Raw genomic sequence first — 18,181 nt, forward strand, 5'->3', positions numbered from 1 at the left:
CTTTCTTACCCATCCATCCAAACAGTCCCTCAAGTCACTACAGAAATACACACACACATATCTATATAAAGGTGGAACTAGCACATAATTTCTGACTAAATTATGTCTCAACCTTCAGCCTGCCTGTGTACTTTTAAGTACAGCAGGATGAGACTTCTGTGTCTTTCTCTGCAACCATGAACACACCACAATACTGCACTAAGCTGACCTTGCAGCATGGTGTAACACATTACAGACATCATCTGATTTCTCAGGTTTTGTCACAGTACAGGAGAAATGGATAGAAGAGTCAGCGTCCATGAAATTGCACATAAATCAAGTGTCAGCATCATCACACATACAAACACATCAGGAACAATTCATGTTCCCCTCACTGTTCAGAAACTGGCTCCAAGATGAAGTACACTGAAGAGCAAACACATAAGGATACCCTGGTTTCTGCTGCTATTGCTGGCATTAGCTACTTAAGTTCACTTTCTTCTAAGTCTTTAAAAAGTCTTAACTTGGTTCTTTATAGTGCCATAACTTTAAAATGCCTACTATGTACTGTCATGCCATCGAGCCTGTAAACTGGTAACATCGTCTTGGTACATCTGGAGCTTTAAAGAAGCATAAAAGCAATTAATATAGCACAAAGTGAGCCCTAAAACAAGTATTGTCACATTTAAAATTCAGAACATGTTCAGTGTATGTTACTAGAAATCGTAAACACCTCTATTGAAGTGAACTAATAGCATCATCATTAAGCACTAGAGCAAAATGCTTTATCACCTAGAACAGCAGGTTTCCACATTCATGCTGTTTACTATCAAGGCCTTCAAAGAGCTGGTTGTGTTCCTCTTGTAACAGGCAAATCAATGCCAAAGCAATCATGGCCTCCTGCCCTGGTAAAACACTAGACCGTGTCACACTGCAGTTCTCCCCAGACCTCCTCACAACTGAAGAGCTGCAACCAAAAGCTGAAAACTGAAACTCAAAAAAAATTCTCTTTTAAGCCTCCTGGGAATTTGCATGAATTTACCAGAAACTGGAAGATAATCTTAATCTACTCTTGTAAAATCAAGACACCAACTGGTAAAAATGGAGTTAGAGTAGCAAACATCATAAATACCAATTGGCTAATGCATGGAACTGGAAAGCAGACACAGAGGTGATGCATGTGTTCCTATACTTACATTCCACAGTGTTTTTGTGCCTTGTTTTTCAGTAAAAAAGCCAGGCAGATACTGCTTCTATCCCACTTCTATTACTACTTTAAAAGCTCCTGCCTTTCAAACTGCTGGTGCACATATGCACACAAACACCATTTGACTTAGCAGAGCAGACTGTGTAGTAAAGAACAAGAGATACATATTTTCAAAACAGGGTTTTATTGAAACTTATCAAAAGAGTCTGAAATCTTATGCAGGAAACCTTCAGACCTTAGTCCTTTTCTTTTTTGCTTTGGGTTTTTCTGACAGCTGAGATAACTCACTTTCTTCAACTTCATCACAATGCTTTCTTTTCTTTTTCTTTGACTTTTTATGGCCACTTTGGTAACCACTGGAGTCACTGGTAGGCAATACAAGTTCCTGTTCTCCTTGCTTGTCCTTGTCCTTTTTCTTTTTCTTCTTCTTTTTATCATCACATAATCCATTCAAAGCATTAACACTTGTCTCTTCTTCATTTTCCCTCCCAAGGTCACCTGTGTCTTTTAAAGGCTCTTCTGTGACATTATCTTCCCCACAGTTATTCAGGCCATTTTCCTGGTGGTCAAGCTTTTGAATTTCAAGCCCATTTGTACTTTCAGTGACTGCAACAGATTTTTTGGGCCGCATGCTGTAAAGAAAAATACAACATAGACTGGATTAGAGACATGTTAGAGCACCTCACATAGTGAAATGTCAAAATTTTCTAAAACATGTATTTACACCAAGCAGATAAAAGATAAACATTTGCTAAGAACAACAGCAAATGGAGAACATGATACTCTGGGTTACAGAGAATCAAAGTTTAATACTCTCAGGGTAATTTCTATTCTTACCACATAATAAATATTCTCTTCCAAATCTTAGGCTAAATTTCTTCTCTAAAGTGTCATATAGATCATTTGGTAGTTCCCCTTTTCTTGTGCTTCTTCATCCCCTAATTCATAACTACACATTGTGTTGTAAAGCTTTTTTGTTTTTTTTTTTTTAAGTAATTCACAAAAACACACAGCTAGTGGCCTATTCAGTCATATATGAGGCACATTGCACATTGCTGATTTTACTAAGCAATTACCCTACTCTAATTCAAACAAAAGTGATGTCCAAAAAATTAAAACAAAAAAAAAAAAAAAAAAATAAAAGGAAAAAACCTCCACCAAAAAACACTAAATTACTCCCCCACCTCAACAGGTAGCTTGCAACCAAGAACACTGGAAAAAAAAAATTCTAAGACAAATATGGAAAGAATGCAGTTAAAAACCATGGAGGTTCTTATGTCCACAGAGGCACTGAAGACAAAATTGCTAACTTTCACTGTAACTTCACTGAAACGACACAGAGCATCCTTCCAGATTAAAAGAAGAAACAAACGAAAAATGCTATGAATTTGCCAGTAGGAGTTATATTATACATTAATCAAAACCATATTGAAAGAAAAACATTGCTCAGTAAATGACTTTTTTTCTTTTAAAACATGAATGAACTCTTCTGAAGACAAGATTTCTTTCAAGGTGCCCCATAAATTCACAGAGGCCTAAGGAGGAAGCAGACACATTTTCTTCTCTTTGAAATTCTCATGTTTCAGCAAGTCATATATTTGTCATTATACAATGCACATGCATGTGTTTGTGTGCAACTGTCAATGTAACCACTGTGTTCAGGACCCCTGGACTGTTTGCACTTGAAAAGCCTACGCACAAAGCTACTTTTGGACACCTGGATGCATTATTTTGAGCATGTATTATATATGTAATTGACAATTAATAGGTCAACACACTCGGATTTTTAAAGCTCAAGAAGCACCTAGTTTTACTTTTTCCAGAGAAAACTTCCATGGGAGTCCTAAAGAGCAGAAAGTTTAGTTTAAGACAAAATATATTTATATATATATAGTTATATATACAGCTATATACATACTTGTGTAAAAAATAAGAACACTGAAAGATTACAATCTAAGTGATTTTAATTGCATCTTAAAAAATGTATTGAATCAGTTAAAAAAATTCTCTATTAAGGCACTGTACCTGCTTTTAGTGAGTCCTCCTCGAATGAAGAACACCCCAGCTGTATCAGAATCCAAGTGCAACACTTGAAATTTCAGTTCATCCCCTATTTTTAACCCCAGCTCTTGCCACTGTACAATGGACATTTGTTCAGGCTTTGGGATAGATGCATTGAAGCATCCATGTATCAGGCAGCCAATGTGACTAGGGGCCACTTTGTTAATTATGCCCTAAAAAAGAAAAAAATAATGTCATGCAAGTCTATAGCAAAAATCAGCCCCTTCAATGCAAACCCTTTAAATATTTACCTTCCCATATGGAAAATTTTCAGTAAGAGTTTCAGTACAAGTTATGAAGCCAGTTTATCTAGCAATAAGTTAATGCTCCTTCATTAAAATCAAAGTTAGTTCTGTAAAGTCTTCATACAATTCCTCTGAAAATAGAACTAAACTGCAGGAGAGGAAGTCAAAACATTGGATTTAACTACAGTGAATACGTGAATAGAGTAGGTAACTCTTTTCTTTACACTACAGCGATCAACTTTGCTTTGAAGCCATTTTAAGTCTGATTTACTTGCCTAAAATGCTCTTCAAGCTGGCACAGAAGTACTTAGCAGCTGAAGATAGGGAAGACACATAAAAAGCTTCTAAATACTCCATTCAGTGGGTTTCTGACACATATGCATATGAAACCATATCCACCTTTGTTTCACCCATAGGATGAACGACAGACATCAAAAATTTTTCTATTATCCTCCTAGGAAGATGGCACATTCATCTTAAAACACAATTATAAAGACACCATCTGTGCTGCAAAAGGTATGGCACAACAATGAATGCAAGCCAACTCTTAACATGCTTTACCCACAAGTGCTCAGCAAGGGTTTTGACAAGCTTAAAGCTGTTCTGTGAGCACACACCTCCTTTAGTGAAAGGCAGGCTAGCTCGATGTACTGGTCCTGTGCTTGGAGGAACCAAACTGGAGAGCATCCTAAACATTCCTATCACTATAACAAATGCACCTGTTTGAGAATTATCTGCTATTCAGAATGGAGCACCGGTACGATATACACGCTTATGATACACTATTAAACATGCAATGCTTATGACACAACCGTTTAGCAATATATAATTATACGGAAATTCAACAAACCTAGAGACGTGCAAAACAGAAAAACAACAATAAAAATTGTAGAACAAGCTAGTAATAAACTGCTATGAACTACTCATAAGTGGATAAGCTAACATAAACTATGTCTCCACGTAAGAGCCAGAGCACTTGATGAAGATAAGGCAAGTTTTGACCACTTAATAAAAAAAGCCCGTGCCGTAAGCATACCACCAGCTTCTTCCCTTTCTTGGGGCTGAAGATGATGAAGTCCGCCTCGACGTTCAGGTGGATGAACCCTTGGTCGTCGTAGATGTCGCCGAGCTCCCCCACCACTTTGATGTTGTCGTAAGCCACGGGCACACCCTGCAGGCTGCAAGGACAATGAGGAGGGGTCACCGTTAGCCGAGCCGAGCCGGGCCGGGCCCGCCCCGCCGCCCCGCGGCCGCACCTCTCGGAGTAGCGCAGGAGCTCGGCGTCCAGCTGCGCGCGGATGCCGGAGCGCTTGCGGCCCAGGAAGCGCGGCGGCAGCGCCACGTGCCGCCGGCGCGGCCCCGCCACCAGGCACGAGTGGCGGCGCGCCAGCAGCGCGCGGGCCGCGCCGAACGACGGGGCGGCGGCGGGCGGCAGCGCCGGGGCGGCGGGCGGCGGCGCCGGGGCGGCGGGCGGCTGCCGCGGCACGGCCATGCGCCACGGGCCCGCCGCGCCGCCTGATGCCGTCAGCCGCCTCCCTCCGCCGGCCGCGCCCGGCCGCGCCCGTGACGGAGTTCCGGGGGATGTGCTCGCCTCCGGAGGGGCGTTGCGTGCCGCAGAGCGGCGGCGGTGTTAAGTCTTTGCAGCCCGCTTGGCGTGTCGCCGGCACGGGCCGGTCAGAGCTGGAGGGAGCGGCGGGTCCGGCTCTCACGAGGGGAGCGCACCCGCGGCGCCCGGAGCCCCCCCGGAGCCCCGCACGCCCCGGGGCGAGAGACGCGTCGCGGTGCCTTGTGAATGTACATTGGGCATTTGGCCATCCAGGCAAATGACACGGCGACGAATTGCCTTATTCTTCATATACAGCAGTTTTAAAATACAGAATTTGTAGTCTGTTGCCCCACCCCAGATCCAGTTTGTGCATATGGTGACAAATGTTTAAATGCATTTAGTAACCACAGAATGAGGACAACAAAATAAAGTACAAGTCCTCAAAAGGGTTGCTGGTGCACTCTACACTGCAATTACGTACAAAGTACTAGAACCTTTACAAACTGCAGTACTAGAACCTTGTCCAGTTACGAATGATGGAATTTGTGGCTGGTTAGTGAAGACTTTGTCCAGAAAAGTAATTCAGACTTTATATCCACGCAAAGCGGCGCAGCAGGATTTTACTTTAAACTGATTCAACTGAACTAATGCAAAACGTTCAAAAGGTGTTCTCTCACTGATTTAAGTCTAATTTATATTGACTCGTTACAGTAAATGTACACTTTCAAACTGATTGAACCCACATGGGGAGTTACCAAAAAAAAAAAAAAAATTTGTCGGTTTCATTAAAGGTGTTAAAATTCCTTTTATACTGTGGAGGGCTCAGAAACACTTGTTTTGTGAAAACAAGCCTTACGTCAGATACCAGAAATCCTTGAACTCCCTATAAAACATTTAGTGATGCAAAAGCCTTTGAAACTACTCAAACACTACATCACCAGAAAGTTTTCTTTGACTGAACATACTGTGAAGACAGGACATTGTTAGCTTTCACAAGTAAAACAAATGGTATAATTTGCAGTACTTTACTGCAAGTAAAGTTGGATTAGTGTGAAAGACCTGACATAAAAATGGCTTTCAGATGTCATACCAAACTCCAAAATCGAAAGAGAAAATGTCTTGAACTACTTTAATCTGTATTCTTATGTGGCTTTAGTCCTCCAAGGTATTTAATGTCTGTTGAAATTAATTTCATGTTATATGGTCTCAGCTTTCTGGAAAAAATATTATATTTTTTATTTCAACTATTTGGATCATATTTAAACCTTGCAATGTGCTTTCAATCTTGGTTAAAGACCTTAAACTATAACTACATGCACTTCTATTCCTAAAAGAAATATATTTTTTATAACTCTTATTTATGGGTGGATTTAGTTTGCAGTGAGAACATATAATACACTAAGGGCTCTACTCAGTTTTATCCAGGATAATAAAAACCTACCTTTGCTCTTAAAATAAAAACTAATAATAAGATGGAAAAACAGCATGAACAAAAATGTGGACCTTTGTATTTCACCCCATAGTCAGGCTGGCTCGCCAAGATGGTGTCAGAAGGGCTCTGTCTCTCAGGGCCTGTGGCTCTCCAAGGTTATCCCCATGAACTTCTGTCACCAGAAAATTCCCTACAAGATTGAGTCTGTACTTTCTAATTGAATCTCCATTTCTCCTTGCTACCGTGCCTGGTTTTCATTGCACAGCGCTCTCGGGACTTCCAGATCTCCTTTCGGGCTAAAGCAATCAGGAGAATGAACTTTAAATCCTAATGGTCATTAAGTCTGTGTGGTAGGGCAGAAATAATTTAAAATAGTCTGTTTGAAATCCTTTAACTGTAAATACGTGGCCTCAGCAACAGCTGTTTTTCTCTGCAACTCCACACCTGTCAGGTGCCACTGCTTCCTGGTGCAGCATGGTCTGTCTGTACCAAAAGCTGTGTTGTGTTGCAGGCTTGTAGAGATTTCAGACTCATGGTATGACTTGAACTCACTACCTCTCTGTAAAAGATACTCTGATAAAAGAAGGAATCTCAATCCAAATGCCACCTCCTCCAGCCAGAGATCAGTTCTTAAAACCACCTGGACCGTAAGACTTAAATGCTGATATCCCCACATTCATTTCTTGACTTCTTTCTCTTCCCTGGTTGTATAACTTTTCTTGGTGTTAGCTTTCAGCTTAAGGAGTCTGTCTCGGCTGACCTTTCAGCAGCACTCCAGTGAGCCTGTGTCCAAAAAGGCAGCTAAAATCAATGTCTAAACCAGCACAGCTGTTGGTATGTTTGCCAAGTCCCACACTGGCTGATAAGACAGTGCTGAGCCTGATTTTCTCTAGAGGTCAGGTTGCAAGTAACAATGGGGACCAAACCCAAAAGGTGCCTTTGCAGTCACTGCTGTTCTTTTTCTTCCTGTTTTATTTGGGTTAGTCTTGTTCTCTCTGTGAAAGGATGGCCAGATTCCAAAAAGGAGATTCCTTGAAAACAAAAAATTCAGCACCTCTCAACTGGTCTTTTCTATCCATACAGTCACTGCCATCTTGTATTCAGATTTCTGAATTGACAATGTATGTTGGGTGTAAAGTTCATCCAGTTGCTTATTGATGCTCTGTTGTGGCAGGTGCAACTCATTCATTCAGAGAGTGGCCCTCATCCAGCCTTAAAATCCTGGAAGTCTTGCAGAGTGGAAGAAAACCGATGGCAGTGTGCTGGAGTAGGAAATACACTCCCCGTTAGGACTGTGTTGCTGTAGGAATTTGTGCATTTTGAAATTTATTCCATCACATCCTTATCCCACAGCTTGTGTTCTATAAAAAGGATAAATTAAGAAATGCCTCAGCTGCATTAGTTAGATACAGTACAAAAATGGTGCTCTGGATTTTTTTTCAAATGTTTTAGCTGGCTTCTCCTTTTTCATTTTTAACCCTGCAGTATTTTTAATGACAGTTCTTGCTGTCATACTTAGAAGGAAGAATGAGTGCTCAAAACTCTCAGTTTTGTTTTTGAAGTTGTATGGTAATAGGCTTGCTTCAATATCTTTGACCTCATGACAAATGGAGACTAATGGCAGCATTTTTAGTCATTGAGAATGAAATATCTAAATGCCATTGAGAATTGTCAGCTTGTGGTTCTATATATGGAATTCTGATAGGAATTCTGTTTTGTGGAAGTTATTTTTGAAAGGGTGACCATTCAGTTACGTATAAAATCTATCAGTGCAAAGGGTTAGCTAAAGTTAACAACAGTTACAGGAATAAAGGCTCATTTGACTGCAAATGTGAGAGGAATTAAGTTGTTACTGTCAGGCACACATTAATTTGAGCAAATACAGGATGATAAGATGAAACTGTCAATGGCCAAAGAAGGTAGATTCTCCTGACAGTGCATTCGGACTCTCTTTATTTGTACTTAAACAAAATGTACCAAATGCTGAAAGTCCACCAGATGGCACACAAAAGCCTTGGTATGGGTAAGTGCTGTCATCCAAGAGAACGAGAGGAACTGCATGCCTGGCTGAAAATTTAATCTGTGTTACACTATGCAGACTCTTTGTTTTGTCAGCAATTAGTAGGTCAATCCCTAATAGCTAGGAAATGATTTTGAAAAACATTAAGGGAAAGAAATGCGATAAGACAGCAATTATGTTAATTTCTTTCAGCTAATAATTCATCTTGATTTGTAGTGACATTCATGATGTAAGGACAGGGAGCGGTTGGAGTGAGTCCCGGGGAGGGTCACGAAGATGATCAGAGAGCTGGAGCACCTCTCTGTGAAAACAGACAGAGAGTTGGGGTTGTTCAGGCTGTAGAGGAGAAGAATCCAGGGAGACCTTACAGCACCTTCCAGTATCTAAAGGGGACCTATAAGAGAGACATGAAGAGGGATTTTTACAAGGGCATGGAGTGGTGGGGCAAAGGAGGATTGGCTTCAAGCTGAAAAGGGGTGAGCTTAGTTTGGATATGAGGAAGAAGTTCTTCCTTGTTAGGGTGAGCCACTGAAACCTGGTGCCCACGAAAGTTGTGAATGTCTCTTCCCTGGAAGTGTTCCAAGGCAGATTGGATGGGACTTTGAGCCAATGGAAGGAATCCCTCCCTGCAGCAGGAGGAGTTGGCAGTAGACAATGTTTCAGGTCTCTTCCATCCAAGCAATTCTGTGATTCTGTTCTTGGGATGGACATCTTCGAACAGTTGGGGATTGACTAGATTTGCCTTTGGTCTAAAAGTAGGTTATTGCCTGCTGGGAAATGGCTGATATGGCTGGCAATCACTCTTGTGGAGGTAAAATATCTTGTCTATAAATATATTATTATTGAAATATTATATATTATATAATATTATACAGATATATGCAATATAAATATATAATATTTACTGAAATAAATATATTACTGAAAGATCTGTGTTCAAGTAGCTCACTGGCCTTCTATCTGTAGAAATAATGAGCCTGATGTAGGATGCCTGGTGCTGACTGTGGTGCCCCTCTCCAGCTCCACTGGTGATTGAAGGCATAGTTTCAATAGCACAGGCATTATGAGCTGTGGAGGTCTGGCTGTTTGTTGGTCTAATGCTGAAACTCTCCTGTGTTGTTTCCAGCCAGTGAGTGAAATGTGTACAGGTAGTAGATTAAATAGTATGACAACGTGACCTTTCTCATAGAAACAAGAGGTGATGTTGCCACAGAAACAAGGGAGGAAAGCAGCCTGTGCCACTGTGAGAGCAGTGAGGCTTTTCTGCAGCACTGTGAATGGTTCTGATGAATGATGCTAACAAATGAGATGGATGCACAGGTTGTAAATGGGGTGAATGAAATGTCTCTTGACAATCTGTCTGTGCTATTTTGCAGTTTATATTCTGAGAAACTTCTAGCTACCTTTTCCTTTGGTGTTTCTAAAATTCTAAGGAAAGATGGGAATTAAGGATCCACAGGAGATTGCCTCCAGAAAAGTCAGCTGCTATTCGTTTTAAGAGTAGAAAATGTCTTTTTGTCATCCTGTTTTATGACTTCTATACTTCTTCCAGATACTGCAAAAGACAAAACAATCTTCTGGTTCTGCTAATAGTAGCCTGCTCTGTCTTTTCAGTGATCCTCATATCCTGAGCCCTGTTACAAAAAGATTTGTGAAGATATTTATAAATGAAATTAGGATTATTGAGGCATGTATACTTTAATCATTTCTTGCATACTGCTATTCCTATTTTTTAAATGGAAAACTGTTAATCCTTCTAGCCTGGAAAACAGGTCCAGGTCTGAGGAGTTTGCCTTTCAAGGGAGGTCCAAAGTAACCATTTGTTTGAAAGAAAGATAGCTGATTATATCCCCTAGGCTGTTTTCAAGCCCCTGTACTGCAATCTGATTTTTACAAGTGAATTTCAGGAGGGTTGACACTTGAGAAATATTAAAAACAAGGATAAATAATTCAGTTATGTGGATTTTTTTTTTTTATTTTATCTACAGACTTTAGCAGGTGGATTATTATCAGCTGTATTCAGGGTAACACATTAACCTTGTGGGTTTTTGTCTGTACTTTCTTCTGCAGTTAAACATTCTTTTGTACTGATATACTGGAAAAGTTGAAGCTTTTGCCCCAAATGTAATAGAAATGAGAATTCAAAAATTCTTTTTGAAGTTAAAAATGTAATTAGTCTCCTAAGTGTATGGTTTTGTTTTAGATCATATATTGACTTGCTTGGATAATATCAAAACAATTGTTCTTGTATTTCCATCCTACGAGAAGGAAAAAAAAAAAATCTCAATGATAGGGATTCTATTTTCACATTGCAAGCCAAAGAGGCTGAGTAATCATAACAGCATTTTCCTGTTTATCCTGTTTATTTTCAGGAACCACTAAGATTCCTTTTCCAAGAATACAATAATTCAAAGATAAGCTTTTAATTATTTTAATCAGTGTTTTGTACATGAAAAGATGCTTAAATGATGAAGAAATTATTTCTAATCTCTGCTTAAAGATGAGCATAAAAAAATGACATCAGTGTAAAGCAATTCTAGATTTATCATTTTTCTGCTGCCCTTCTCAGGCAGGGTATACTACTTCAGGAAGTCTGTAATAGAATTGATTTCTTAGAGGAGCTGGGCCTCTGGCCATCAATAGCAGCACTACTTATCTTTGGGAAAACAAAGGGTAGTAGTCATTATTTTGTGTGGATACTGAAAAGCTTGACTGGCAATTTTAGCATTTGAGCACAGAAGCTCTAGATGTTCAAGCAAATGCACCTTTTATAGATTACATAATCTCCAGTGTGCTGTGCCTTATCTTGAAAACTGAGTGTTCCTCACCCCTGAATGCATCAGTGCTAGGTATCACTTGATGCCTGAATGGTCACTTAATGTCAAGGGTAAAGATAAGGTAAGATAAATTTAGGCAATAATTTAGGCAATTGTCAAGTTGTCCTAATTTGAACAGAAAATTTTCTGTTCTTGTTCACCTTCCTGCTGAGTTTGTGGTTTGGTTTAGTTCCTCACATTCTCATTTATCTGTTTCAACTTCTTTTACCATCACATCCACTCCCCTCCACGGGAAAATCCCAAGCTTTCAGAAGTCATGGTAATAGTAAAAAAACTGAAACCAACCAACCAAAAAACACCACCTCCCCCCTACCCCCCCAAAAAAAACCCCAAAAACACTTCCTACTCCCAAACCAAAACCAACCAATAACAAAACAAAACCCCAAAACAACCAATCACTCATCAACCAAAGCAAAACAAAACATGAGTGTCAGGAACTCTTCTGTGAGAAACAATTTTAATGTTCCCTACACTGGTAGGAAAAAAAACAATTAGATGTGCACAAAATCCTTCTCTCAGATTCTCTTTTCACTCACTCAAATCACTTGAGAAATTTCTCTGTTTAGGCAGTGATGGAGGGAGGAAGCCCCAACACCCAAACCTGAGAGGAACTGCAACAAGCTGACAGCAAAATTCAAGGCATGCAGCTGCCTGTCCTAGTCAGTAGTTCCCAAAGCAGTGCTTCTTTTCATGCTCCTCTGTGCAGTAAATCATTCTTGCTTCATTCTGACAGAAGAGGGCCTCCCAGTGTCACCTTAAGTGAGAGTGCTGAGAAATCAGAATGGGAGCTTGGATGCTTTCAGGATGAGCAAAACAGGCTTTTGCTGTCCAGGTGTGGTTAGGATGTTGAAGTCCTCTTGAGGCAGCCTGAGTTTTTAAGTGCTCAGTTCTTTACCAGGTTACTGATTTATAGTAAAAATGCTGAGCTCTGGATTAGGAGAAATGTTTACTCTGGAGAGGCAAAGCTCACCCCTTTCTCCACAACTAGCCAAATATTTATATAAATCAGAGTGGATTTCACTTTTGGAGCAAGGCACATAAGATATCAGGTTTGCAAGGCCTTATTTGCAGCTCCCCAAAGCTGATAATATCACAATCTAATGCCTTCTAATGCTGGTCTCACCAGTAGGATTTAACACGACACAGTCCTAAATTGTGCTTACTCTCAGTTTGAGTTCATGTTCACCATCTCCACTGGAGGATTGAAATGCAGACCTGTTGTCAAACTGGAGTTCACTGGCACATCCAGGCTCAAGTAGAACTCCAGAGAAGTGGTTTGAGGACCTTGTATGCCTTGGAGCACTCCCAGCTTCTCCTTGGCTGGATGAGCTGGGTGTGGTGTCCCTCCAGGGCAGCGTGGTGGTGGCAGCCAGGCTGGCCAGCTGGAGGCACCTACGAACCCTGCAGGCCACAGGGTCCAGCACACTTAAACCCATGCTGAGGCCTGTTTCTGATTTCTTGCTGATGAGCTGTTCAAAAAGTTAAGTAATCCAGCTAAACCAGTACTGAGCTCTTTCTGGGTAAGTAGTGTCACTTCTGCAGTGACCCCCAGTGCAATCAGTGGGGCAGTCAGTGTGGCACTTGAGGTCATCATTTGGAAAAATACACTGGGTTTTTTTTTTTTTTTTTTTTTTTAAATCTTGTTTTTATTCTGTTTTCATTCTGTGTCTCAGAGCAGAAGGCAAGATGCCCACATTAGTGTTGCAAATCTTTGGATCATCTCTACAGATATTTGCAGACAGGAGAAAGAGAACAGCTCTCCCTGGCAGCCGCCTCACTGCTGGGCTCTGCATCCCAGCAAAAAGGACAATTTAGAGTGACTTTGTCTTCTTCACTTTTTGCTAGTTTTCAACTTAGCAGAATGAAGAAAAAAGTTCTCCTGTATTTTTCCACCACAATTGCATTCTAATGAACCTAAGGGTTATTCTAACATTCAGTATAATTTTCCTGGCAAGTCACTGCTATTTCATACTTTTTATTTATTTATTTACTGGACATGTATATTTTTAATTTGCCTTGTGCAAACTCGTTATGTTGGATGAGCTGTCTCATGCAGGTTTATAGACTGAGAATAAACTTTGTGGTTGTCACACACTTTCGGTAGGAAATAATGCATATGTTTATGTGGAAAAGGATTTATAGTTCTTAGATTTATAAAGAGAATCCAAGTCTGCCAAGTTATGAGATTTTATTTGCAAATAAATGTTCCACTTAAGTGTTCTTAAGACATTAGTATAAACATTGGAAATGTAAATGCCAAAGATATGAGTGCCATCAAAGAAGGAGATTTGAAATTAAATTCTTAGTTCCCAATAAATATGTTGTTTTCACAGAATGTCCTCTCTTTGCCAGTAAGCTGGGGGCATCTGTAATGTTTCCATTACTTGATATAACTAATATATATCATGGAAGTCCCCAGAATGTGCATTTACTTGAAATAAAAAATAATGCTTCCAAAAAAAACCTGCAGTGTTAAAACACAAACCTTTTTTGGGGGTTAAGAGCAGTGTATTTAAGGAAACCATGAAAAGGAGTCATCTTAAAGGCTTACAGGTATCAGGACTATAAATGTAGGTGTTGTGAGGGGGAAAGATGGTGCAGTCTATCTTGTAGGAGTGTGCAGGCAAGGCAGCTGTGATTGCACTCACTGATGATGGAAATGGGCATTTTTCACTATTGGGTGCTAATGGAAATGTGGGAAGAAAATGGCAAAAATCCCTATGTTTGTCCCTTTCCTTTTCTTATCCTTCAGTAGATCTGTACTTATAAAATTAATTTATTCTGATTGATCACTTCTATGCCTGCACAGTCACTTATTATTTTTTGCATTTTCAGGGCAATGCAGGTTAAGGCTCTGATTCTCATACTGACACCACTATGAAAATAGGTGCTAATCATTGGACTTGTCTGAGTGTTAGGCTGCCATTACACAAGAATTCTCATTTGAGACAGTTGTTCAGGTTTAACTTTAAATATAAATCTTAGTCCAGTTACTCAGTGGAAGCAGTTTCTTAAGCATACCTTTTAAATATAGTCCTCAAAAGAGACATTAATTTAGCATTTGAGAAGCTGAACCCCCAGATACATGAACATACTGCCTTTTGTTCATAAAGCATGAGCATTTACTTTCAAACAGTCTTCAACTTTCAAACCAAATATTGAATATAATACTGTAGAGCACTGGGGAGTCACAAGTGTATGACATAAAAAAATAAATTGAACACACAAAAAAATTGTTACAATGAAAGTGAAGAACTTAAAGATATATTGAACAAAACTACATGACTGGTATTTTTTTTGTTTTGGTTTGATTTTGGATTTGTTTTGAAGTTTTATGTTTTGGGTGTTGTATTTTGGGTTTTGTTTTTTTTTTGTCTGCCACTGAAGGCATGATGTGTCACTACATCATTAAACCCTTAAGCCATTTTTCTCAGTGGTTTTTTTGCCAAATTTTCCAGTCTTGCAACAGAGATACAACTGGATCCTTAGTATGTACACAATCTCATAATTGCAGCCATAGAATTACCATAGAGTTAAGACTGTTGCAATATTTTCTTGAAAGACAAATTGTGACCAATTAATATTTATGCATCCTTGAAGCTGTTTTGTTGGATGCTCATTCTGGCTCCATTACTTGCCAAGAGACTATTGTGACTCAAGTACATAGCACAGACTCTGAAAAAGCTAACATTTATCCTAAGAGGGGGGGGAAGAAAGGTCATTCCCTCTTGAGCAAACCATTTAGCATAAGGAAAGCATCTTCCCTTTGACAGATGGGGATGCAATCCCTGCGTGGTCCTTCAGCTTTGTTTGACGGCTGCCTTTGAAAGCTAGCGAGAGCAGAGGGCTGTCTGTGCCGAGCTAGGCATGGCTTTGCACAGTGTAGGTGTGCCTGTGCCACACAGTGTGTTCCTGTACATGACTGCAGCGTGCAGGAGCACTGCATTTGTGTGTGTGTGTGTGTGTGTGTGTGTGTGTGTGCGCCTCTGTGTTCATGTTTGTCAGCTCCACCTCCCAGCATCTGGCTGAGAAGCTCAGGTCAGGCGTAATTCAACTGCATCGTGACTTTCTCTGCATCTGGTTCTGCAGAATTCCTTATGGCACAGTGTAAGCATTTTAAGATCCTAGGTATGTATGCATCAGTGTTAAACTTGTCAGCCTGCAACAAATTCACACAATAGATCTGTCTATCCATTGATGGAAATCAGGGAAGGAGACAGATTTTAAAATATAAAGTAATTCCTTATTTTCTTCATTACTCCAATGGGTAAAATAGGCTGTTTATCTGACAAAAAAATGGGGAGAGAAAGATAAGACAGTATGGAATTTTATTCAATTTTAATATCCTTGTAGGAGCAAGATTAGTTCAAAGCAATTAAGAAGAAATGAGGGCTCTTAGCCTGCTAGCTGTTGGTCCAATGTAATTTTGCTAAGGCAGGGATTAATGGGATAAGAAGTTAAAGATACTGAACACTGACATAACTCCTATGCTCAGGACAGAAAGATTAAGTTTATATGGGAAAATTTTAAAGGGTTTAGAAAGAAGTTATGTATGTATATGTGTATGTGTATGTATATGTATATGTATATGTATATGTATATGTATATGTATATGTAAATGTGTATGCATGTGTATCTGGTCTTGAAATTTGCCCCACAGTGAGGGGTTTTAAGAAGCTAACCCAAGAGAAGGTTAAGAAATTACTTGATTCCAGTTTGTCCTAGGCTCTTCAATTTAGCATACGATACCATAGTGAGAGCCAGTGCCTGGGAAATCTGCAGAGAAACAAATTACTTTAAAATGAGAAAGTCTGTGGTCATTGGAATAAGGGAGGTGATAGATTGCATATTTTAATGGAAATGTGTATGTTGCTTTGAAATATGTTATATTATTTATAAAAGGATTGTCAGATTAACTACCCTGTCTTGTGCTACACAGAAGGAAAAGTTAATAATAAAATCCATTCAGGTATTTCTTCAGGTATATCTAAATTTGCAAACTATAGTTTTCTTCATAGTTTTATACACTATTTTTGCAAGCATAAAATAGAAGCAAAAGAATCCATTGCATAAATATGATCATGCAGAATCCCATGCCTTTTAGATCCCGAACCCTTGGACCATTTCAAGATCTCTGCTGCTCCCACCATAGTGTGAATATAAATATTAACCTACTGTTCTTCACGTGTAATAGTTAAAAAAAGCAGTTCTGACACACACTTTTCCAGGGTGCTACACAGTTAATAAATATTCCTTAAAAATACAAGCTGTCAATATTCCTGGAGTTTATTCCTGGATTTAGGGTGGAAGACAGCAATAATATCAGTAATGTAGCAAACCAGAGGAATCTAATAGTGTCAGTCTGCATGTTTGGACTTCATGGTTTAGATTTAGATTTGCCTTGTTTGCAATCTCACTGTAAAATGAAGGCAATGATTATGGTTTCCTTTCTCTGGGCAAGAAAGGTAAGAACTGATTCAATGTTAAACACTTCAAAGGATACAGCTGCATTTTAACAGAAGAGAAGAGCTAAGGGGAGATATAAGACACAGTCTCCTAGCCTGAACCAGCATGAAGTGGGAGGGAGAGAAAATAGGGTTCACATAATGATGTGGGAGAGGAGCTGAATGAGTTTGTGGGCCTGGTAACATAATTTGATTTGTCTCACTCTAGCTACTAGCCATGGGATTCAGGAAAGAGGGTAGGAAATCCTAATGGTTCTTAGATATTTTTAAATGTATGTATGATTTCCTAAGGGTGCAGAAGGATGTGTTGACTCCTATACCTGGTTTATATCAGCAGAATTATATGCAGCTTTTCATTGTGTTTATGGTGCCCCTTCATCTCTCCCATGCATAATGTGCATGCTGCCATTGCACATTATGCCAGTTCATGTAAACAGCTGTTTTCAATATGCAGATGAAGGTATTTTTAATTAATGTTCGTACCTGTTCAGAATGCCGTAACTACCACATTTTTAAAGACACATTTTGGGGTTTATGGCAGGAATTTAAGTGCATTTCAGAGAGACCTTGGGGAAAACAAAGCAAAACAAAACAAACATACTACTGGTCATGAAGCAAAATTGGAATGATGTGGAAGTCACTGTAGCAGCCTGCTATGACTTGTGGTTAAAAAACATAAAAGATACCTTGCAGCAAATCAAATGCAATATAAGGGGTAAAAACAACAAACCTGCCACTTCTTTATATGCTGGGAGCTCATTTGAGGGGACCACAGAGCAATAGTGAGGGTGTTCTGTACAGCTTATTGTTGGTTCTCTGGCAAGTGTGTCTATGCTGTGTCTTTTGGACTGTTTTGATGAGAGGTGGCAAGAGACTTCCTGGTGCAGTCCACTGGACTTTTTGCTCCAAGTCAAAGCTGCTTCTTTCTGTAGCAGAACAATTTCATAGCCAAGCTAGTCTCTCCAGGCACACACCTTCTGCTGAAATCCCAGCTACTGAGTAATCTCAGTTCCCTTTTTTCCTTCAAAACACCAAGTAACATTCTCATAATTTTATAATTAGCAGTTAAAAGGCCTTTCTGAGCAAGCTTCCCAATGTCATTTAGAGCTCCTTAGGCCGATGACACTAAACTACAATGGGTTTAGCGTCTTTACTCCAATGAAATTATGTTTTCCCAAAAATATTCTGCATTTTTCTTCTTCTTTTTTTTTTTTTTTTTTTTTTCTGCCCCCTGGCAACTCCAAGTCTGTCTGTTTAGCCCTTGTACAAGTTCTAAAAATATTCGTCAAACCCTGTCTCCAGTTGCATGTACAACAGCTTTGGTTGTACATTATGTTGGAGGTTTATGGTGAAGCTAAAGATGTCACTTTGATAAAGAAAAGCTAGATA

The 18,181-nt window shown here is 39.7% G+C and overlaps 1 protein-coding gene across 1 annotated transcript; it reads right to left on the bottom strand.

The window, feature by feature from the left end:
* Nucleotides 1-1,351: 1,351 nt before the first annotated feature.
* POLR1F (RNA polymerase I subunit F) lies at nt 1,352-4,984 on the bottom strand. Its single transcript, XM_021538069.4, has 4 exons — nt 4,749-4,984; nt 4,529-4,670; nt 3,212-3,420; nt 1,352-1,818 (listed from the first exon to the last, which is right to left on the bottom strand). The coding sequence occupies exons 1-4, from the start codon at nt 4,982-4,984 to the stop codon at nt 1,416-1,418; spliced, it is 990 nt and encodes a 329-aa protein (XP_021393744.4). The 3' UTR covers nt 1,352-1,415.
* Nucleotides 4,985-18,181: the final 13,197 nt, after the last annotated feature.

Source organism: Lonchura striata, chromosome 2, assembly GCF_050655825.1.
Source record: "Lonchura striata isolate lonStrDom1 chromosome 2, ASM5065582v1, whole genome shotgun sequence".
In the NCBI taxonomy this organism is placed as follows: domain Eukaryota; kingdom Metazoa; phylum Chordata; class Aves; order Passeriformes; family Estrildidae; genus Lonchura; species Lonchura striata.